The 24,557-nt window shown below is 35.5% G+C and overlaps 1 protein-coding gene and 1 long non-coding RNA gene across 2 annotated transcripts in view; both read right to left on the bottom strand.

Moving 5' to 3' along the window:
- Positions 1–6,279: 6,279 nt before the first annotated feature.
- On the bottom strand, positions 6,280–16,575 carry LOC136821527 (uncharacterized). Its single transcript, XR_010848759.1, has 3 exons — positions 16,480–16,575; positions 14,060–14,111; positions 6,280–6,439 (listed from the first exon to the last, which is right to left on the bottom strand). It is a non-coding gene; the product is annotated as an uncharacterized lncRNA (long non-coding RNA).
- Positions 16,576–19,304: 2,729 nt separating this feature from the next.
- The window catches only part of LOC136821583 (origin recognition complex subunit 1-like), a 38,364-nt gene continuing 33,111 nt past the window's right edge, over positions 19,305–24,557 (bottom strand). The window contains exons 12-16 of the mRNA XM_067077808.1: positions 24,391–24,498; positions 22,936–23,205; positions 22,236–22,577; positions 21,759–21,795; positions 19,305–19,562 (exon numbers count right to left, since the gene is read on the bottom strand). Coding sequence (XP_066933909.1) covers positions 19,390–19,562; positions 21,759–21,795; positions 22,236–22,577; positions 22,936–23,205; positions 24,391–24,498 — 930 coding nt within the window. The 3' untranslated portion in view covers positions 19,305–19,389. The remainder of the gene's footprint in view (positions 19,563–21,758; positions 21,796–22,235; positions 22,578–22,935; positions 23,206–24,390; positions 24,499–24,557) is intronic.

The raw sequence follows: 24,557 nt of genomic DNA, 5'->3' as shown, positions 1-24,557 counted from the left end.
TGGCCTGTATTTTCAGCTACTGTTAAATCTCTTTGACAACAAATTTGTTTTGATAACTCCACCAAGTTTATCAATCATACTTTCCGTCATAACATGTAACGATAGCGCGGCCTTTTTAACATTCATGATTTAAAATGACCGGACGCCGAATGGAGAATACCCGCCGCCTATTGCCCGATGGGATTAGCAAATAACGAGTGTGAAACTTGCCGCGCGAGTGACGTCAAACGCTCTATCGTTATGCCACTAATTTGGTCTTCTTCGTTTTTTTTCATATTTCGATTTAAAAGCCTACACGCTTTTTTTTTAAGAAACTAGTTTTACCAAGCAGCCTCAATGTTTCTTAAGAAATCGACCTTTTGAGCCTTAAATGTTTCTTACATGTTTCTAAACTTTTTGACATAATCAGCCTATTTTTAATTTCGCATAGCGAAAGTATTACAATTGTCTTTCGCGGCGGCGGTGTAATGAAAAATTTAGAAAACGAAAGTAGTTGAAACTTCTATGGACTCACTCGCTAAGATAAAATTTAATGATTCCAGTCCGCAAGTGCTAGGTAGGTGGAACCAAGCGTTCGTAAACATTGCTCCTTTTTTTAAATGGTGGATTTGATCATGTTGTCAGGCTCTGGATATTTGTATCATGTTTTTGGTGTTTTTAGAGTACTTAAAGAGGCTTATATTTCTTTTAGCATAGTATTTTATGTTTGTGTAGTTAGTAAATATGCACCAATAAAGTGATAGGAATCTTACAATTAAAGAGTTGCTCTTGAACATCTCTACACACAACAACAAATACAGACAAACGTACAGGTATGATCTTCATTTTTACAGGTAGAATTATTTGTTGATATTTGATTAGGTTGTGTTGTAAGAAAGATTATCGTTTACGTAGTATTTTACAGAAGAATTCATAGCAGGGGGTGTCAATCTATAAGTGATAGAAGTTACCTTTTGTTAACTAGGTAGGTGCGATGTGTTAATCGTCATTTTCCAGACTCAATGTCAATTGATGACTAATTTATAACCAACTGATTGATTGGATGTCGATCGATTTCGATAATCGAGACTATTCTAACTGATAATAGATTAGTTTTTTAATCGATTGGACTCGATTGACTGTCAATTGTGATCAATCGAACATATTTATAATAAATCGATGGAAAATCGATCACAATTACAATTGATAGCCAGTCGAGCTTCCCGTAAAATCTTGATTATCGATTGTCTATCAATTATCGAAATCAAACGATATCCAATCCATTGATTATTTATTGATTAGTCATCGATTGGAAAAAATTATCGATTGTATTTATTGAGAGTCTGGCATGTTGGATTGGCGCTTCGTGGGATAGTGGTCATTGGACCTTGGTTGCTACGCAGGCGTCAAAGTTTGGGATTCCCACTCACAGCGGTTCACCTGGAAAGAGATTGAGCCTGCACCCGGGTCGACCCAAATGAATGCGAGGGAAAACGGCAAGACTGTTGTTGAAGTCTATATCAAAATCTTACTGGAAAATTTGTATCAACTTTGATTGAATACTGACTGTACAATGGATTTGAATTTTCATTGATCAGATATATAACACAAAAGACAAACTTTTTTATACAGTGTCAGACTCCCACTCAAAACAATTGATTAATTTTCAATCAATGACACATCGATAACAAATCAATTGACTGGATATCGATTGGTTCTGGTACCGTAAGTTGGTCTAATGTCGACATCCCTCTTCTAATTCCGACACCCTTGTTAGAAATAGGAATAATAGGAAGGTTGGGATCACTTATAGACAAAAGGTATTTTCCTCTCTGATCGCTAAGCAAAGCAAAATTGTTTCCATCAGCGATTCTGACCTTGCAATTACCCCTATCTTTATAGACTAGAGTCTACTTTTGGCTGAACTTTGCTTTTTGATAATTTTTTATGACGCTGAGTCCAGTGAAGTAGACTAGGAGCATTTGGCGAGGTCGCCATTTTGAAAAAAAATGTTGAAAATCCAAATAACAATAAAACTACTTGGAGTTGAAAGATATAATCACAAATCAGAAACAAACACTATTAACAGATTTGTAATCCCTTATTCTCAAATAAAAACATTGCTTCGTACTGTTTTTACCTTCCAAAAACAACTTAAATCTGGCGGACTGTTTTAGAGTCCGCCTAGGCAAAAGCATATTACCATATACTACCGGGCCACTTAATCGCGCCATCCAGTCTATAAAAAAAGCTTTAAGTGGACCCCGGGCTACTATCTTTAAAGAACGTTGTCGAAATTAGAAGGGGGATGTTGACATTAGACCAACGTACAGTAATTGATAGGTATTTAATAATGTTATGCTAATTATGACATTAAGGAAGGCGCGATTACATTAGTTGATTGATTATTCAATGATTGGCTCTAGGATGATCAATCCAGATTGATTATTTAACGGTTGCAAGTTTAATCAATCATCCAATCAATGATCAATACTCAAAATTTTCTAATATGTAGCCTTCATTACCTATCGAATATTGGAACAAATTGATTGGTTATTGATAAAAAAAATGAAATAGAAGTCAATCAAATTTGATCGACCTGCTCCGAAATCGATTTCCTACTAGTCAATCCCGGGGTTTCCCGGGCATTCCAGGTAAGTGACCTACCGGACGTGCGGCCCTTAAGGGTAGGTTTCATTGAATTTGGAAAGTGCACTGTAAGGGTTGATTTGTGAGCAAGTGGGAAAAAATGCACTGTAAGGGTGTAAAATTTGAGAAAATACCAAATTTTGAGGTAAAATCTGAGAAATTTCAAAAAATTTTGCTTTGAAAAGGGCAAAAAATTTCGAAAAATTGCACTATAAAGGGTCAATTTTCAGCCAAATTTTTCCTGCACTGTAAGGGTCCAATTTTAGAAGACCTGATTTTTGGCCGAACGTACGGTCATTTTCAAAATTGAGTGCCCCCCCCCCCCCCCCCGGGTAGTCAATCAACAAATTCTCAAAAAATATGTAACTCCTCGTCTCAAATTAAAAAATTTATGTCATTTTCCAAATTTGTACTTTTCGAGTCTTGAAACAGTTTTTTTATCTAATAGCAATATTTTGCCAAAAATAGCCCTTAATGGCAAAATTAAATTATTTTTATATTGATTTTTCAAGGCATCAGCAAAATAAATGCCTGTCAAAGTTGATTGTGTTTGATTTTGTTTTATTGAGATATATATTGAGTATATATTATGTATCTGTCATTAAAAAGAAGTCTGTCGTCTCAAAAGTATGTAGATACTTTATTTACCTTTCAAACTAATTCTCAGCACCAAGTTATATTAAAGTAGAAAGTTATGTACCGTTAGAATTGGAATGATATATTAGAGGTGAACAATCTATATGACTAAAATGTTGAAATATTGAGAAACTATGTTTTTTGTTTACCTAATATTTTTGTAAATAGTCAAAGATATTCGCATGATATTGATATGTAACTTGGCCACACTGGGACAGTTCACATTTGGGTGACAATAAAGCTCTAGCCCCGTTCTATTTATTGCATTCTACTAATGGTGACGGGGGGATACTTAGGCATAAATAGGTGCCAGATATGTGCTGATGCACACAAGGTTTGGTTTTTGACCTTCCCAAGCCTCTGAATTATTTAAGGTACGAAAAACTTGAAAAGTCATAAACATCTCTCTTGTCTCTGTAAGGGTAACTTTATTCTCTGTTAGAGCCAGTTTTTCTCAGGTTCGATTGACATTCTCCAACTCTACTACTCCCTGGTCGTTTTTAATATGATTATTTCATCTATGAATAATCAAATACTTTGCGAAATTTTCGACTCTGAGTCGTCTTGTTCATGTTTTGATTGAAAGGTTCTTAAAGGCTAGAAATGAATTTTGTAAGTAGGAATAAATCCAGTTATTTCATAAACAAGCCCGTGTCGTTTTCACACAAACGCCGTACATAATTTACAGCGAGGACTCTCACAAATGCACACACGGAAAATGAAAAACTACTTGATTCGATCAGTAGACCTATTCTTAAATAATAGTCTTCTCAAAATAATTTGCAGCTGAGACAAAAATGGCTGTAACTTTTGATAGAATTCGAATCAAGTTGCGATTTTGTGCTCGTTGAAAAGATATTTGTTAGTGGAATATTATCAAGCAAAAAATTTGGAGAAAAAAAAATTGAAAATGAAAAATAAAGAAGAAAAAAATCAACTTTTTTTTAGAAATGTGGTATAGTTACTATTTTAACAGGAGTGATTCTTCAATCTTAGATCATCATCACTGTGAAAAAAGTTTTCAAAAATATTCAGTCAATCAAAAGATATCAAACAAAGTTTATTGCTGGTTGACTCTATAAAGTAGTAAAAAACGACAAAAACAGCCTATTGTCAATCAACCAATTTGAGACAGACTTTTCGTCACAAACATCGCTTGCCTCGTATTTAAACAATTACCATGGTGATGATGTCTCTCGATACATCAAATAAATTTTCTATGAATAGGAAGTAGGTTTAATAAAATCCGCTGGGAGTTAATCACCATGGCAATAATTGGGCAATAATTTCAAAAGGAGGCAAATGATGTTCGTAAAGTAATTCATGTAAAGGTCTATTGATCGAATCAAGTAGTTTTTCATTTTCTGTATGTGCATTTGCAAGAGTCCTCGTTGTAGATTATGTGGAAACAGCAGCAGTCAACTTTTGTGATGACTTTTGGTTTCATTTTCTTTTTGCCTTTGATACAGTCTTTTATTTCATTGGTTGTAGGGATACCAAATATTCAAATCAAGGACAATCCTTGGTTATCCTTTGGACAAATCAAGAACAAAACAAAGTACATGTTGTAGCGAAAATCCCTGGATATCAGGGATGAATTGGAATATACTGGAATTGTACTTGATTAAGAAAACTCTATCCAAAGTTGTCCTTGATTGTACTTAGCTTAGATTTTACAAGATTGGGCTGCTCCAGATTGTCCATAGTTTATACCTAATTTTTTTTCATTACTCTTAAAAATTTAGGGATAATCAAGTACACCCTGGTTAAGTCCATAGTATACGTAGTTTTGTCCTTGATTTGAATACCAGGATAGCCAACATTACAAAAAGTTTGTTATTTTAAAGTTAGTTACAGTAACGTTACAAGGAAGCTTGAAACTTCGTTTCGTCAGCACATCAATTTTGTAAAATTGCCGAGGTATCGAGTTCTCAACTGTGTGAATTTTCTCTCCATTTATCAAAACTGAAAATTGGTATAAGCCATTGCCTTTATATTTTTGCTCGACACGAATGGAATATTTCACGCCCACTGTTGCTGGATGGTAAAAACTGTAATCCCATGTATCATTCAGTGATGTCTTGAAGTGTAATTTTTTGATGGATGCTCTTAACCCTGTAAGAAATAAAAGAATTATCTTGTGTCATGGATTTCACTGTAATTCATTCATCAGTACTCGAAAAACTTTGCTTCAATTTTGACGCCCTGAAAACTCGATGAATCAGAAAGTAAAATCTTTTTCAAAAACCAATGTAAGATCATAACGAGAAAAAGGAATTCCTATCGTAATAGAGTACACGTTTTTTTTTTTATAAGGAACCTTAACTTTGCTCTGAGCCTTGAGTTCCTTATTTTTACAGAGAATTTCAGCCTCAAAGTTCCTTATTGAGTTCCTTATTTACATAGCTGCTAAGTTTGGATAACCATCTGTTACTGTTCCTTAAAACTTGTTTTCTTATTCTCAGCCTGAGCAGTTCCTTAACAATTCCTTATTTTTTGGACCATTTTCAGCCTCGAGTTCCTTATAAACGTGTTCCTTATTAAAAAAAAACGTGTAGTTGAAAGTCAAATAGTACAAAATCTATACATCAATTATAAAGATAAGAAACATAAACATAGTCATCTAATCTCGTTAAATAAGCTTGAAATCATGACTAGGTTATTACCTTACCCTATTTTTGCGTGTTGACTAAATTATACTTTTTTGTAACGAATCTATAGCGAGTTTATGTATACGAGATAAATTGAGGGAGACAGTATAAAGCAAAGTTGACAAAAATCACCGTCCACTTTGCTCGATGACGGCAAAAACACCAAAATACCGTCGTATGTTTAAGCGAGCAAATGTGATTATACTACCGTACAACTATCGACTTTGTTTTGCATCGACTTCCCTTACTGTCGCCCTCGATATCCTCCGATACATAAACTAACCTAAAATCCGAAAATCTTATCTTAATCTAACCTATATTTTCTGACTGGTAAACAGATAGAAAGACAGACACTATACCTAAACCAGGAGCGGCATCTCCAACTTGTTTGGGTTTGTTATTGGATAGCATAATATACTTGCACCAGTTATAAAGTCCAAAGCTGTGGATTCGCAATTCGTAGTCAATTCGATATTCAGCTGATAAGACGGGAATGGTAGTAGCGGGTGTACCAAGTAAACGGTCTAATAATAAAAGAGACGACTTGAAGTCGAAAATTTCGCCTAGAATTTGAACTGCATGGAAAAAAACACGAAGTAAAATTGAAGCTAATCTGAAATCTATACTTTACATAGAGCCTTGATAAAACAATTTTACAAGAACAACGAAGCTTAAAATCGCTAAAAAAATAAGACCAATTTAAGAACAATTGTTGTTTAACTTTTAAGAACTCTTATAAAGTATATGCTTATAAAAAATAAATATGCTCATATTGCACGCCATCCCTTGTTTACTTTGCAAGAATTAATTACCGAAAGGTTTATCACCGTCTATCAAGAGTTATTGATTTGACTCTTATAAAGTATATGCTTATAAGAAAAATGAATATGCTCATATTGCACGCCATCCCTTGCTTACTTTGCAAGAATTAATTACCGAAAGGTTTATCACCGTCTATCAAGAGTTATTGATTTGATTCTTATAAAGTATATGCTTATAAGAACAAGTGATACTTACCTGGTTATGCATTTAACACATATATAATTGATATCTACGTGAGCGTGACCATTAAACAATCATTCAGAACACAAATAGTGACGATCTATTAAAATTAGTCGTTTGTTTCTTATAAAAAAACGTTTAGAAACCAAAATTTCATGTTCTTGAAATATTCTTTCATATTCAAGACTTCGTAAGCAAAAAAAACATCTATCTCATCAAAAAATTGAGTAATTTGGCTAAGAACATTGATGTATGCTTATTAATGATGGTACCCTACTTTCATGCAAAAAATCAGAAAAAGTTAATGATACAATTTTTCACAAAGTCCAAAAAAACCGTTTTTTAGCCGTTTTTTGGCCCAAATTTGCCCAAAAAATTTTTTTTTCGAAATTCGGGCTCCGTCACATTCGAGGGTTTATAGTTATGCATCTTTGTGCAAAAAATCATAAAGAATCAAAAAGCCAATCTCGAGAAAAGCTAATACCTAAGTAATTGATAATGTGCTTATGAATTAATAAATATCGAATTTGGCCAGTTTTTCTATAAAAACACGCCAAGGAACCAAAATTTCATGTCTAAACACACACATTCTTCAAAAGTAAGCCCTCATGAGCAAATAAAACATCTATCTCATAAAAAAATTGAGTAATTTAACTAAGAACATTAATGTATGCTTATTAATAGTGATTCTTATAGATAAACATGCGTTTTTTGAGCCAACAAAATTTTTTTGAAATAATCTGCTTGAGCCATCTTTTACCTATGATAGTGTACCCTACTTTCATGCAAAAAATCAGAAAAAGTTAATGATCCAATTTTTCACAAAGTCAAGAAAAACAGTTTTTTAGCCGCTTTTTGGCCCAAATTTGCCCAAAAATTTTTTTTTTCGAAAATCGGGCTCCGTCGCATTCGAGGGTTTATAGTTACACATCTTTGAGCAAAAAATCAGAAAAAACTAACGAGCCAATCACGAGGAAAGCTAATAACGAACGAACGAACGGACAAAGGTTAATTTATAGAACCTCCACCCCACCGGGGTAGGTTCAAAAATGAATGTGCTCATATTGTGCGCCCTCCCTTGTTTACTTTGTAAGAAGTAATTACCGAAAGGTTTATCACCGTCTATCAAGAGTTATTGATTTGATTCTTATAAAGTATATGCTTATAAAAAATAAGTATGCTCATATTGTGCGCCATCCCTTGTTTACTTTGCAAGAATTAATTACCAAAAGGTTTATCACCGTCTATCAAGAGTTATTGATTTGATTCTTATAAAGTATATGCTTATAAGAAAATAAAAAAAAACTAAAAAACTGTGAAGCTAAAGACAGAAAGATATATGACGTAATCCAAAGAAAACCTGCGAAAATCGTCCGTGGTTATACGAGCGTGTAATTTGTAAATTTATTTTAGTGAGTTAGTCCACCGTATCAAGCACTTTCGTTTTCTAATTTCTTTTCCTTACCGCCGCCGCCGCCGCAGAATGCTGGTTGTAATACTTTCGCTAAGGCGAAATTAAAAATAATTTTCGTCACACACAAAGTCAGGTTTTTTTGTCTCAAACAGAAATCTAGCCTATACTAGATGTCACCCGCGTTTTTTCAACGCAATTGACGTCTATTCCACTTTGCGACTTTTTCGAATGTTTGGAGCCCAGGTTTTCGGGCTGCAAGCATTCGATTTTTTGACGTCACTTTTAACTTTCGAAGCTCCTGCAGTAGTAAAATGATCGAATTTGCGTCAAAGCACTTGAAAGGCTTCTATCATTCCAAAATCGTCAAAGAGGAACTCACTAAGAAATGGAATATGACAAATTTACGGAGCTTCTCGAATTCTTTTAAAGGATTTCGAAACAGACGATCCAGTTGAGACGAATTAGGTTCAGACTTTCAATCCATCAATCGTATCTCATAAAATAATATTCTTTGATTCTCCAAAGAGGGTCATAAGGGTTTGTCATATTGAGAATTACAAAATACCTTATCGGGGAAAACTTCGTCGGGGAAAAGTGACTAAATTTTGGACAAGTGACGAATATTTTCCCCGACGAAAATATTCCCCGGCCTTAATATAATAATACAGCTTTACAGGTTTGCAGGCCACCGTGAAGACACATGGGCCTCTATAAACCGCTCGTACTTTTTACAATGATCTTTTTGAAATAGAGTTTTTTTCGCGGGCTCCCCCGGACTTTCCATTTTGTGTTGTCTTCCTTGATTTTAGCATTCATTTTTTCGGCTTCCTTACACCATTCTTTAATTATCTGTCTTTCATTTTTGGTCAAATCCTCTGTCACTCGGTAAGGAAAGCCTTTTTCTTTTGTTATTGCTTGCAACACTGTGTTCTTGTCCTCTTCGTTCGTAAATGTGACTTTAATTGGTCGGTATCTCGCTTTATCTTCTCTTTCTTTCGTTAATTTCCCGATCCGCTGCGTCTCGGTAATCTTTATATTCCTCAGATGGAGCCGCTGACCAATAATTTTGTCATGGATAAATTCTTCGTCCTCGATTTTTGTTTCTTCTTCAGTTTCATCTGTCGATTCATCAATCCCATGAAAAATTAGGTTGCGTGCTGTAGATCGAATCAGCTGCTCCTCCTGCTTTTCTTTTCGAATCGCATCTCCAATGGTTTTCTCGATGTGTTTGGATGTGATTTTAGCGTAGCTCATTGGTGGTCTTTTCTCTTCTTTCTTTCCGATGATGCTTTCAATCTTCTTTTCAAGCGTGGTTATTCTGGTGTCGATAGTTTCTTTCATTTCGTTGACCATAACATTGACGTCTTGTGCTTTCAAATGGTTTATTTCTTCGTCCTGCCTTTTCATTATATTCTCACAGGCTTTGATTTCGTTTTTAATGCGTTTACCAACTACCAGCAAGTGACGAATTTTTCCCCGACGAAAATATTCCCCGACGAAGTTTTCCCCGATAAGGTAACGGTACGACATGGAGGTATAAAGAAACAGGAGAAGTATGCTATTTTAACCAAGCTCGCCTTACGGTTAAAAAAGTTACGATGTATGCATGCTCATAATCTCATATATCGTGCATTTTTAATGAGCTCTTTTATCCATAAGTGAAATCTTATTGGCTCATTTAAGCTTTAGAAATTAGATGAGACGAGATTCATTGTTTCTGACATCAGTGTATAAAAATATTTGGACTAAAAAAAGGTCTGTAAACTTGGCAATCCTTCATCAAATGATAAGATTTTTCGATCAATCTTTTCTGTAAGGTGAACTCTATTGCTTGATACTTTCCTCCAAAATTCTCCAGCGACTTTATGTCTACAAATTGAGTCTGAAATTGTGTGTACTTATAAAGAACTTTTCATTTTCTGGCTTGAAAAAATATATTTTCAAAACAAAATTGAACGGATAACGAAATGGAACATAAACTTGTGTCGTGGACAAAGTTTTATTTAAAAAAAATATATTTTCAAAACAAAATTGAACGGATAACGAAATGGAACATAAACTTGTGTCGTGGACAAAGTTTTATTTAATTTTCGTATATTAAAAGGCTAGAATCTTCAATACTGATAATTAAAATGTTCAGAGCAAACTTGAGTTCTACTAAAAAGTCTTATTTCATCGGGCAAGCTTAGAATTTTTTTTGATACATTTTATAAAAAAATCAAAAGACTTTAACGACCAATTACCGACACATTCAACTCCTGTTTTTCTTTATAAGGGGGGGGGGGGGGTTGTACTTTTACGGTGTGACGGGATTGGCCCTTTTTTAGTACGGTATTATAGTATTTGATGAATAAAAAAAGACGGGAAAACGGTATTTTAAAATCAGACGGTGACGGTATTTGGCCTTATTTTTTGTCATTATGCCGGTATTTGAACCTGTACAAACCGGTGTGACGGAGATATATATATATATTTTTTTAATTTTCGGGATTCCGGGATTCCGGGATTCAGCTAAAATTTTGACGGGAAAACGGTATTTCGAACCCCTACAAACCACCCCCCCCCCCCTTTATACGTCTATGGGTACGATCAGAGGAATGTAAAGATATGGAAAAACAGCTTTTCTGATTACTCAAAGTTCAAAGATCACTTCTATTGAAAATTCTATTGTAAAAACGTTGATTAGGTCATTAAATGAAAGTCCAGAAAAGACGGCTCGCCATACAAATCGGACGGTTTCTACATGATTCGACGATAAAAATGAAAATTTGTTTTTCCTTTTTCGCTGATTATTGGTTCCATTTTTAAGAATTAATAAAGAGCAATTTTTTACCGATGTATAGCAAAAGAAAATCCTTAAACGCTATGATATTAACTTCGAGATTAAATTAATTCTTGTAAAACTGTTAGAAACCGAGCTTTAGATTTCTATATAATGGTGCGGTCATGATGCGGTTATATCAGTAGAATCACTAGGAAATTCCGAGCAGGAAGATATAGGTACCTTTCCTTTAGGTGAGGTTTACCCAAATATAAGCCCTAAAAGTTTGCGCACAATCAGGCCTGAAACAAAAAAAAATTGTCACAACATGCCAATTATGCAGATTTTTTACAGCGACAACAAAAGAAACCTAACGACTGGGCATAAACTCCCTTAAGGGAAAGAGACCTGGTATATGGCGAGCCGTTTTTCCATTGTTTTCAAGAAACTGTTTTTCCATCTCTTTACATTCCTCTGGTACGATTCACAAAATTTGATTGGCTGGGATTCAGAAATCTTGTTTAAGAACAAAGTTCATGTTGCGTTATATGGACACTATATAGGGGGCAGACACTTGCTTATTAAAAAAACGTACTTTAAAAAATATACGTTGAAACAGCAGGAGTAGATTACAGATAGCTTATATAGACAAAAAGGCTCTATCTAGTGTTTGTATAATAGATATTTAGATTTTGGAGGGGTTCGGTGGCTTCTATGCTATATTCCAAGCCTTATTGGAGCAAATTCGAGCTTTCAAATCCTGAGATCCTAAGGTATCGTAAGTTTTAAGTATCATGTTAAACACTCAGACTTAAAACTCTACTTTCCAACTGTAGTTTAACACGCTTAAAAATCATTTGTGTTGTTTAAAATTTCGCAGAGAAATCCCCGCTTTGTCTTAAATGCATGTTTTTTCTTTTATAAGCATAACTTTTATAAGCATATGCAGGCTCAGTTTTTGGTACCTAAACAATGGCTGTATTGTTTCAGAACAATAGAATGCATGCTAAGCATACTTTAGGCGTAGAAACTTTCGCTAACAGAAACTTTCGCGATTTTCGCGAATTTTGGCCCTTTTCGCGAAAGTAAATGTATTTGAAAATTCTTGAAAGGGCAATTCGCGAAAGTAAATGCTCGCGAAATAAAATGTGGTCTTATGCTCGCGAAAAAAAAGTTTTGAAAACTCATATTTTTGGTAAATTACCTAGTATGCTTTTTTCTTTGAAGTAAAAAAGGATAAGCCTTTTTACAAAATAACAGTTTACAAAGCTAGATTAATCAATCAATTTCAATTATTCCAGTTCCATTTTCTTTTCTACTACTACGACTTCCACTGTTATTTCCATTATTTCCTCTCTCATTACGTTGGTTCGCTGCTCCAGCAAATAATGTTCTAATGTCTAACTGTTTTTGTTTCTTGCGAGGAGGTTGACGACTTTTCGATAGCGATGCTGCTTTTCCGGAAGGAGTTTTCTCTCTGCTTTTGCCTTGTTCGATGGCGAAAATTACAGCCTCTTCTTCAATTTCTGTAACATAGCAACCAAGAATATCCTCTTCCTTTGGGTTTGTATATCGCTCTCTAACAAGTTTAATGTATAGCTTGGCAATTTCAGTGTTTTTTTTGGTAGCTTATTCTAAACCTTGATCAAACTCCTCTGAAGTATGCACCTGTTGGTAACATGACGATAGCGAAAAAAGGATCCGCATCAGTCACAATCGAAAGATCTGAAGACAAGAGAATGATGACTGGTACGTTTGCTGTCACCCTCTCAGGAAAGTTTCTTCCCATCCAATTGATATATGGGGGTAAAACAAAACAAAGTATCCCTACGGTAAGCTTTCCGAAAGGATTTAGCTTGAGTGTCAACCCCAAGCACTTTTCTAACACAGCTGAATCAATTACATTCTTTGAAGAAATCATCCTGCCTTATGTCAAAGCAGAAAGAGAAAGTCTTGGTCTCCCATCTGACCAAAAGACGCTTATGATCATGGATGCCTTTACGGGACAAACTACCAAAGATGTTGTCGACAAATACCTCGATAACAACATCCTTCTTGTGAATGTCCCGAAAAACATGACGAAGTTTTATCAGCCATTGGATCTGACAGTGAATGGATACTGTAAGAGGTTTCTAAAGGGGAAATTTTCAAGTTGGTATTCTTCACAAATTTCAAAGCAACTTGCATCAAACGTTCCATTGGATGACGTAAAAATCAAGCTCCAATTAACCACACTAAAGCCTCTGCAAGCAGGTTGGATAATCGATTTCTACAATGAAATGACATCTGCTAAGGGGAAGGAGATTATCACCAGTGGATGGGTGTCTTCGGGAATTAAAGATGCAATCGATCTAGGATTGCAAAATCTTCCCTCTATCGATCCTTTCGAGCAGCTTGATCCAATGATGAATGATGGAGAGGATGTTGTCGAGGCTAATCGTCTACGTATGATCGCTATTGCTTGTCTTACAATTGAAGAGCGTTCTTTGATCGGACACAATAACAAGAACTTTGACTATGACGAAACCGAAGATGAAAATGACGAAGAATGGGTAGCGCCATACGAAGACAGAAACGCTTTCAATCTATTTGATGAATCGAAGTTTTCTTTGTAAAATAGGCTTTTTACAGTTTACACTTTAGTGAAAAAGGACTGTTGTGTGAGTTTTTTGAAAATTTCTGTTAAACCTTTTCTTTCCCAATTTGCCGCATTCGCGAAAGTAAATGCTCGCAAAAGATTTCGAAACTCCAAAATCGCGAAAGTTTATGTTCGCGAAAAAAAAATTTTCGTCAAATTCGCGAAAGTAAATGTCGTGAATTTCGCGATTTTTCGACCTCGCGAAAGTTTCTGTTCGCGAAAGTTTCTACGCCTAAAGTAATGCGAGCCTGATGTAGGGGCAGACATATGCTTATAAAAAGAAAAACATGTATTTAGTCCATGATTGTAAACTAATTTTCTAAACTAACCTTCATCATCGTAGAAAGTCAAAGGTTTGACTCCATGGTAATTCACCGGTACCTGAAAATAAAACAAGACCCTGAAATTTGCCGACCGGTCTACCGTTGAAAGGAGATATGAGTTTTAAAATTGTGTTCAATAATTCCTTAGTAACATACCTTAAGGGAACTTGGCCTGCGTCCGAGATTCAGAAAAGACCTTAAAACAGGTTTTGGTAGCGCTCCACTTAGATTATGGCAAATATTTGATATTATGCCCCTAATAGGATGTAGAAATGACAAAAAAAATTTGCCCTTTGGATTTCCTGTAGTTTTCGATTGAATCGATTTTTACTGAATCGATAGAACTTATCGCTTCACTAACGGTTTCTTCGAGGTCTGAAAATCAAATATCTGATGCTACCAACGGATTCAGCGTGAAAAATAGATAAAGAAAATGGGGTTATTTGTTAAGTTTCGACCACCTGATGCCAAGAAATGGCTTTTTTAAGGCAAAAAAATCGACGTTTTGGGCGTTTTCCGATGACGTCAGAATTTTAATGGGAGAATTTTCAGAAAAACATGTGCCGCGCTTAAGGGTGGGGTTTTTCAGCATCCCAAAATGCACTGTAAGGGTCGAAGGTGTTTCTGTGAGATTGCACTGCAAGGGTCGAATTTTAAAACAAATTCAAAATAATTGATAAAACGAAAGGTTTTTACTTCTCGTTTGTTTGAAAAAGTTCCTATTGTCTGATAATTACAGCTGACAAGAATAATTTTCTCAGTTTTTCTTTGAAACAGAAAATTTCCCAAGCTTCTCTTTTCACGCAGATTTACAGCTGAAAAATATAGTGCACTACTTTAATGGGATAAACTTTCGCGGGGATTAAATTTCGCGGGGACTTAATTTCGCGGGTGGCACTATTGGGTGGCAATATTTTCACGATTTTGTGACTTTTACTGTCAAATCAGTTGGTTGTTGAAATACACATTATTTGCGCCTCTTTGATGCAAGTAAACATTCAAATAGTATTTATTTGACATATTTTGAGTTTTGTTTAGAAATATTTCGCGGATCAGGCCCTTCCAAATTTCCATTGGGACTTAATTTCGCGGATTTTCGCGGATGACACCCAAATCCACGAAATTTAATCCCCGCGAAATTCTATCCCATTAAAGTATAAGGGTTGGGTAAATCATGAGAAGATGCACTGAAAGGGTACCTTTTCATCCATATTGAACTGCACTGTCAGGGTACGATTTTGAAAAGCAGATTTTGCGCGGCACATACCGTCGTTTCGAAATCGAGTGCCCCCCCCCCGGGAATACACTACGATTGGGTTAAATCTTTTTAAACATTGTTAGACGAAAATCAAGTGGTTTAAACCCAAAGGAGAATAGAATTCAAAAAGTTTACAATAGTTCCAAGAGGAAGGAATGTGACAAAAGGTTTTGACATCTTCTACAGGGGAAATATGGGTTTCCTGAGGGGTTGAAAAATTCAAAAACGGGTGAATAATTTTCTGGGAGGCTGAACGTTTTCTTCAGGGGGATATGGGTTATCTAGGGAGGTTGGAGATCTTCAACAGCCATTGAAATGTGTAAGTGTGCTTCATTTTGGTACAGTCTATTGACAATTGACCAGCAAAGATAAAAATATACGAGGATTGAAGCGCTTACTTCTTTTAAAATGATTTGAGATTGCTAATTACACCCCTGTGTCAAAGACCCACTGGGACCCCATACCCACTGGAAAATTTGGCAAAAATTTGGTCCCCGGTGGGAAAATACCCTGGAATTTCAGCCCCACTGGGAAATTGACTTTGATTTCATCCCCACTCGAAAATCAATGTCTAAAGATTGCACTCCAAAACCATCCCCACTGGATTTTTTAACCTTGGAACAATTAAATTTCTATCCCCACTGGGAATTTCGATAGAGATTTTTATCCCCACTGAAGAAAAAAGTTCCACCGGGGCTGTGAGACTGGTGTCTAATTGTATTGGAAATGGTTTCTTTTTCTACAGCAATGGCGATAAGTGTTCAGACCACAGGGCTAGATTTGGGCTAGATTTGCGGCCTTTATCGAAAAGTGAAGCAAGTTTTGGTAGGATTTCCTACCAAAGAAATCACGTGACAACAAGCAATTTCACTGGTTTGAGAGATGCGAAATAGCGTTTGCCGCCTAATTTTTTTTGATCTCGCGCTCTGAAAACAATTAAAATGCTAGATCCTATCCATCGGCACGAAATTAAAAAAGTCAAATTTTTGCTTCACTTTTTTTTGCTGGAGAAAGCTTAAAGTTGCCTATCTAGCCCTTACAGATATCTGTGGTTCAGACCTGTTCTCAAATAAGGAGCCCCCTCCCCCCAGTGGTAGAGAAAAGCTATTGTCGATTTTCTCATTCCCTCAGAATATTTTGTCAATTGAAAAAAAGTACACAAATTTACCGTATGTTTACAATTTTTACAATGGCCACCAGAAAATAATGAAATTAAAGTGACGAGTAGAAAAACAATTTTCAGATCCATTTCTCTCTTACAAGCGTATCTAAGATTGTAAAACTTTTCGATTACCTTAAAGGAAGAAATTTTGGCGGGAATTTAATTTGGCGGTTGCCCGAAAAAGTTTTTTAGATGGAATTTAATTTGGCGGATGGACGAAAAAACTAAATTTGGCGGGAATTTAATTTGGCGTTTGCTGAAAATTTTATCCTTAAAATGGCGTAAAAACAGCAAAAAAAATGCAAAAACACCTTAAAAGAGATCATATTTTCAAAAAGTTTAATTTGGCGGGAATTTAATTTGGCGGATGGCGGAAAAAAGAAATTTTGGCGGGAACTTAATTTGGCGGATTCTAGCCAAGTCCGCCAAATCCGCCAAATTTTCTTTCCGCCAAAATTTCTTCCTTTAAGTTACTCAAAGAAAACGTTAGGATAATTCCGAAACTTATGAAAACAATCCACACAAAATATATATCTCTATGGAATCTTGATTAAGATGAACCTATGAACCTAAACCGTTCAAAGGCAAATTTCTTCTTTTGCTAATGAACCTTAGCAAAAGATTTTCTCGTATATAATAAGAATTGAAAGAAATTGTCACCCTATAGTGGGAGGTCCTCCACCTTTGGAAATAACTGTTTTGACACCCCTGTAGTTTTGATTTAGTTTCGTTACATTTAAAATCAAATCATTAATGACCTTTTTTTGAAAAGGCAGAGAAAGACTAATTTCAAGCGTGAAGAAGCATCTGTTTCACCCTCTCACTGAGGGAAAACATTTTTTAAGATAACATTTGGCTGTTCCATTAAAAAACCATATGTACAGGGGGTGGACAAACCTTTTCAAGTCAAAGAAAAATTGTTGAAAATGTGTCGATACCCCCTGGAAAATGGCGAAGTTTACAAAATTACCCTTGGAATGATTCTTTTCCTACCTTAAAGTGAAGGTGGACAAACTAAAATCAGTCTTTTATCCCGTGGAAATTTTAGAATAACTTTTTACCCCCTTGGAAAAATGAAAAAAGACCCCCTGGAATTCTTTTTCGGATTACCCTCTGGAAATGTTCGTCCACCCCCATTTATGGAAATAAAATAGAATGGCCCATTTCATCAAAATTAAAGTATAGTAATGACTAAAATATATTATTTTCAATTATATCTAAAGGCCCCCCTCGCCCCTCTAAAGAAAGCGCGCCTCGCAGAGCAGAATAAACAAATTTTTTTTTCAAAACATATATATTAGAGTAGAGTTTTTCTTTAACTCAAACCTCTATAACTCGAATATTTCCTTAACTGAAAAAGCCCTCCATAACTCGAAATTTTCTTAATTCCATCAAATTTGTGTTTCCCGTGCAGGTTTGAGTTATGGAGACTTCAATGTACTTCCAATCCAGCATCTGTTTGAGAATCACGTGGTTCGCGCAACTTAGGTGGGGAATAAATGGCTACAAAATCTTACTTGGGCTAGATCTTGTCGCGCACGACCAGTGAAGGTTGATTTTCTTGCAAATCCAACACACGGGCATTTCGTATTTTCGTCTTTTATGTTTGTAGATTGTTGTTTAAATTTTGCTTCTTCTTTTTCTTTGAATGGGACAAAGAGTTACATCAAAGTGCTCTGCCTTGGGTTTCTGTTTGACAACATTACCTTTTCTCATATCCAACTACAGGTACCAACTTTAGAATTGTTCAAAAATCTTTAGTTTCATTTAATTTATATCTAGTCTATGAGAGAAAAAAACAAAGGTTAAATTATTAAATTAAATATAACTTTTTTCGAAATATTCTTCAGGACACTTTTTATTTTTTGTTGCAAAAAGCCAGCCATCGTTACATATTGACGGGTCGAAATTGGAACAAATCAGACTATATCAAGGAAATGAAATGGTTTCCTTCACTTGCTCGAAAATTGATCTTGTAATCGATTCGATGTTTAAAGCACTAATTTCGGTTAATGTTGCAGTTGAGAATCTGATTTTCAAAATGTGTTTCAAAATATTTTAAAATTTCCCTATCCAGAATCTTTATTTACAAGTCTAGGAATATGTATAATATATTCTACATTTATAAAATTGATAAAATTTTTGCTATTTTAAATAATTAAATTTCTAAATATGTATAAAAACTGAAATATTACTGGAAATTTAAAGCAGTTCGCTCCTTATGGTAAAAAGTATACCAATACCTTATCGGCCAAAACTTAGTCGGCCTTAATTTTAGTCGGCCTTAATTTTAGTCGGTCTTAATTATTAGTCGGCCCTAATTTTAGTCAACTCGTCAAAGTTTAGTATTTAGTCACTTAGGGCCGACTAAGCGGTTCTATTTACAGTTAATTTGGCCCAAATTTTTAGTCGGCCCTTAATCCCTTAATCACCAAGCCAAAATTTCGTCATTTAGGGCCGACTAAGTTTTGGCCGATAAGGTACATTAAAATCCAATTTGTAGCTACAAGTGAGGCCTTACAACGCAAATGGTTGGCTTCTAATTAATGCAGCTTAAGAAGCTACAAGCTGATCTCATAATGCGATAACTAAGCACCAGAGACAGCAGAAAAAGAAATCACGAAATTTAATCTCGTGAAAGTTAATTCGATTAAATTATCTATCCATAAGGCCTCAATCTTTGAAGAATATCTTTGAGGATAAGTATTAAGGAGATCTGTGACAAGGTAGGTTCGAAACTCCTTTATGACTCACTCATACCATTCATGCTACGTTGTACACGATTTAGCTTTAAAAGAAAACATGACGTCACCAATTGACATATTCAGCCTCGGTCTCTAAAAACATCCTTTTGAAGATAAGTATTGCTAATTGGCATCTGTAGCACTCAAAGGTAGGATCGAAGCTCTTTTATGTTTACGTTATGCTCGATTTAGCTTTGAAAGCAAACATGACGTCATCAATTGACACATTGAGTCTCACTCTTTGAAGAATATCTTTGATTCCGTTTTCGATAAGGAGAAGACGGAACGAGCCCAAATAATTACAAATGGTGAATGCTTCTGATGTGTTGGGTGGTTCAAAACCTCCTGAAAAAAGATATATTTTAGGTTGTACAGTACACGCTTTTTTATAAGATATACACTTTATAAGAATGTCCATGATTGAAATGGCCAAAAAATTAAGAATATAAATGCTAAGAACATCACCATCATGGAATTTTGCTACTCAAGCTAAGAATGCCATTTTTAGAGCATTTTCAATCGTAAATTGTCAATTACCCCCAAGTAAGACTCACTCCTTTCACAAAAATGCCATTTTATGCTTGAGACGTATGCACCAATGTTAAATCTAAAGTCTAACTTTTGAAGGAATTCCTCAATCTTTATAAATTTGGTATTGTTGGAAAGATATTAGTGAGTGGAACAATTTGAAATAAAAAAGTCTTTAAAAAAATTCTAAAAACGAAGATGAAAATAAAGAAGAAAACAATGAAGATCTTGTAGAAAATTGCTATAACTTTCATATTCACTTGAGAAATTCTTTGATCTTAGGAGGTCATCACTGTGAAAAAATTTCACTAAAATATTTATTCAATATAAAATTATGATACAAAGTTAATAAGTGATTGACCCCAAAAAACAGCAGAAGACAGCAGAAAACAGCGTTTTCAGACATCAGCTTATAACTTTGTTTGATATCTTTTGACTGAATGATTATTTTTGAGAAATTTTTTCACAGTGATGACGTTCGATAATGAAGGATTCACTTCAGTAAAAATGATAGTTATAGCACTTTTCTACAAGATCTTCATTTTTTTCTTCTTTATTTTCATCTTCATTTTTAGAATTTTTTTATAGATTTTTTTATTCCAAATTGTTCCAATCGCTAACATCTTTCCAACAACACCAAATTTATGAAGATTATAAAAGAAACCCTTCAAAAGTTATAGCTAAAAGAAAAAAGAGTGCACACTTATCGTGAATAGACTTTAGGATCCTAACCTAAGAATGATGTAAGAATATTTTAGGATGATTTTCCCCAAAAGGTTAAAAATATTCATGATAAAATGGATTTACACCATTCTTATAAAAAAATACCCCTCTATATAACTTGAATGTCTTCCGAACTCGAACAAGTTTTATGGTCCCTTCATTCAACAATGGGCTCTTCCAGAACAAATTTTTACATGGGGGATGGAGGATATTTTGTCCGGGGGGTAGCAAAAAATCATCAAAATTTGCCTTGTCCGGGGGTAAATTTGCTCTGTCCGGGGGTAATTTGGGGTGTCCGGGGTGGTCAGCAGATGCTTGTCCGGGGGGTAAAACCTATTGTCCGGGGGTAAAACCTATTGTCCGGGGGGGGGCCGAAAGTCACCCTGTTCTCCACCCCCCCCATGTACAATTTTTTTCTGGAAGAGCCCAATGCCTGATAAACATAACTAGCCCCATAACTCGAAATTCTCTTAAAGCTCAAACAAATCTGCGTTCCCCATGCATGCTCAATTTATGAAGACTTCGCCGTAGTAGATCCGGACAACTTTCTGGCGCAGCGGCAGATCTATTCATGACCAACATTATCATAGTTCAGAAAACGTTCTTTAGGGGCTTCTGTAATTTAGGTTTGATCGCAAACACGATTTTAGATTTCAGAATATTGGAACTTGCTTTGGACGTCATATGGACGTCACTACAACATCGCGTGAACACTGTAGTCTAGAAACCACAATTAATTTAGTCTTCACTTTCGAAATCAACCTTAACTGCTGTTCAGTTTTAATATAGGTTTTTTTACGATTAAGGGTAAAAGTCTATTTTTGTTTGTTATCTGTTTATCTTATCACTCTAATATGGCTTGACGGATGGATGTTAAAAACGTGGTAAAGAGCCATAACCACACAACTTTTCTTCTCACTAAAATATAAACCTAATCTAAGTTGACCTATTAACTTCAGCCACTTAAAGGGTTTTTTTTTGCATAAGTGTTCCCGTTTCATACCAGACACATATTTCATATCAAGACAGTGTTATTTCATATCATGACAGTCTTCCTATTGTTATATTATGCTGATATAAGCAAAAAAAATGTTTTTCTTTTCCTCTTTCTGACCAATCTTGCTCCACATCCGTGTCAATCGAATGTGAAAAAGCTTATGAATTAAAATTGATGAGCAAGCAAACGATATCACTCTTATTAAAAAACAAAACCTTTAAAACATACAAATCACATCATGGTAAGGAATATGAGAATGTGATTGGAGGATGTAAAGAAAAGAAAAATGTTACCTTCTGCGCGACAATGACTTTGAAATTGATCGTAAATCTGAAAGAGAAAGTAAACACATGGCCTCACTATTATTTTTGAGCATAATCATTAAGTGATCAGTGAGTTAAGAGGCTTTCCACGTGTATCTTAACAAAAAGCGGGGCATTTCTTTACAATGGACTGGTCCAGTCTGGTCCGTAACTTGAAGAAGTTAGGTACACAGAACATTCAAACTAAAAGATTCAACATTTAATTTCTTTAAATCTCGACACAAGAACAAGGTTACAAAAGAACAAGGTTACAAAAGAACAAGGTTACACAAGAACAAGGTTACAAAAGAACAAGGTTACACAAGAACAAGGTTACAAAAGAACAAGGTTACAAAAGAACAAGGTTACACAAGAACAAGGTTCTTACCGCAATAGAATCGAAAAGAAGAACTGTATTCCCTGTAAACCCCTAAAAAAGTCCCAAACCAAAAACTGAAAATAACTTACATCAGTAAATTGCGCTTCTTCGAGCCCAGACCTCCTGAATTCACTGATGATGGCTTTCATGAACATTTCTTCCATCAGTGACAAACTCTGAAGCGCAAGGATCTTCGGTGACGAAAACATCTCTTTTAATGCTACTTCGACATGTCGCATACCAACAAGTCCGTCGTCGTCTTTTGTTCCTTTCTTTGTTGGACTTTTATTACCATTGACTGCTGATTTCCGTCGTTTATCGGTATTCTTTGTCGTTGTTTTTTGCTGTTGTTGCTGCTGCTCTTCAGCGATTTCAACAGCACGGCGACAAATATCGAGACAGCGACGAGCGTCACCAGAGAGAGCTGCAACCTGATAAAGTATTGAAAATATTCAATGATTCAGTATGTCTTTTGTTCGTGTAAACAAGATTAACGAAAAACAAAAACTAGTGCGCAAAATTCATATTTCAGACACATCTCTTAAACAAAAGATTTGCTCAAAATTTTTGCTCGTGCAGCGTGGGTGGCGTGGAAAGTTGTATTTCTTTTGTTTAAAAATGTCATTCGAGCAAATGGTAGCTTAAACGTTACACCTTCAATGATTGGCCAACTTCATTTGATTTTCAAATTAGTGACTTGCGTCAAGATTTCTAACAGGAATACAGGTGACCACGCCTAAGGTTTTTTAAGAATGGACGCTCCATTAATTCCTAGTGTTTAGAACGTACCTTACGGGCCACTAATTCAAGAGCGTCCTCTTCAAAAGCATTCATTCCTCTTAGCCTCGATACGACAATCTCTTGTAACTGTCGAAAGGTGTATGGTTGGAAAGTTAATCGAGTCAAACCGAGACGTGACGAAACACGATTCATCATGATGCGTTCAGGAAGGTCCATGGTATTGGCGATGGCAAGCACGATGAGTCGCGAATGGCGCCTGGTGGGCCAGTCGAAGAGATTGTACATGACATTTTGTTTGCGTGTCCATAATAAATCCAACTAAAGCAAAATATGGATTACAAGTATAAAAAGGATGGATCAACAGCGGGTCTTCACAAAAATCTAGAATCGTAAGCGTGGTCAACCAATTCTTGATATTCATGATGCAATCTTTACTACGCGTAAACAAAAGATGTGACGTAAAACTTGCCGGCCATTATTGATGGCAGAAGATCAGACAAGGTAACAGATTTTTTTTTAAACCAATGGTGTACAAAAAAGAAAGCACAATTAATAACTTAAGGCGTGATACAGTTAAGTCTCCCTAACTCGAACACGGACGGGGAACACAAATTTGTTCGAGTGATTTTTTCGGGGGTCCGAGCTTGACAAACATTACAGTGCGCAAATATCATCTATAATGGCGGCCTAATGTTTTGAATCGATGTGATAATCAATAATAGAAAAAAAAATTTCAACTAGTGCTCAAGAACGTCAAAAATTTAACTTTTTGGTGGTGCGTACGTTATGAATAATGGCGGTACAGTTACAGCCAGTAAATTCAGGGTTCTGACAGAAATCGAGACATACAACTGAAAAAACTTTTGAGCAAAATGTTCGGCAGTAAATGCAACATAAAAGTCTTGTCAAAAACTGGGCGACCCACGAAATAGTTGGGTTTGTTCGCTTACTGTGTCTGTAATAATGCAAATTTTCACAATACTATTTTTATTGTGAAATTGAAAAGCTTAAAGTTGACACTGTTTAACTCAATCGCATTTCCATCGAAAGTATCAAATAGTATCGGATTAGAGGGCGTCAAATGTTTATATCAAATTTTAAGTTTGATAGTTTGAGTTGGTTTTGTAAAAATTCGCACTATTACGAACCCTAACGAGCAACCAAACCCTTTGCATGGGTCACGCAGTACAACGTCAAGTAAGAGGAAGTTCCTGTGGGTTAAAGGGACATAAAAGTGGTAAAATGTCATTAAAGAGAACAATTAAAATCGCGTGTCCAAAACAAACTTGTAAAACAATTGAAACAATCAAAATCAGCCATATTTGTTTTGATTTTGTATCCCGCTGCATACGGTTTGCTTACTAATTTTGTCACTACTTTTATGTCCCTCCCTTTAAACAGTTTCCCAGCTGGCACACAACGTTGTTTTAACGTTCATCTAACGTTATGTGGACGTTGTGAACGTTGAATAAACGTTGAAACAATGTTGTGTGCCAGCATTACCTCATCAACTAAGAGAACAGTATTTTCTTTCCTGGGCGCAGGTTGGCTAAACCTTCTCTCCAAGATGCTAGCAGCGTGATCTGGTGTGGCTTTCTGACCTGTCAAATCCTGAAGAAGGAAACATTGGTTTGAATTTGTTAAGGCGTTCAACATGACAATCGAAATTC

The sequence above is a fragment of the Clytia hemisphaerica genome, unplaced genomic scaffold (genome assembly GCF_902728285.1).
Source record: "Clytia hemisphaerica strain Z4C2 unplaced genomic scaffold, Clytia hemisphaerica genome assembly, whole genome shotgun sequence".
NCBI lineage: Eukaryota > Metazoa > Cnidaria > Hydrozoa > Leptothecata > Clytiidae > Clytia > Clytia hemisphaerica.
The sequence above is the reverse complement of the archived record's forward strand: the minus strand, read 5'-3'. Positions and strand labels throughout refer to the sequence as shown.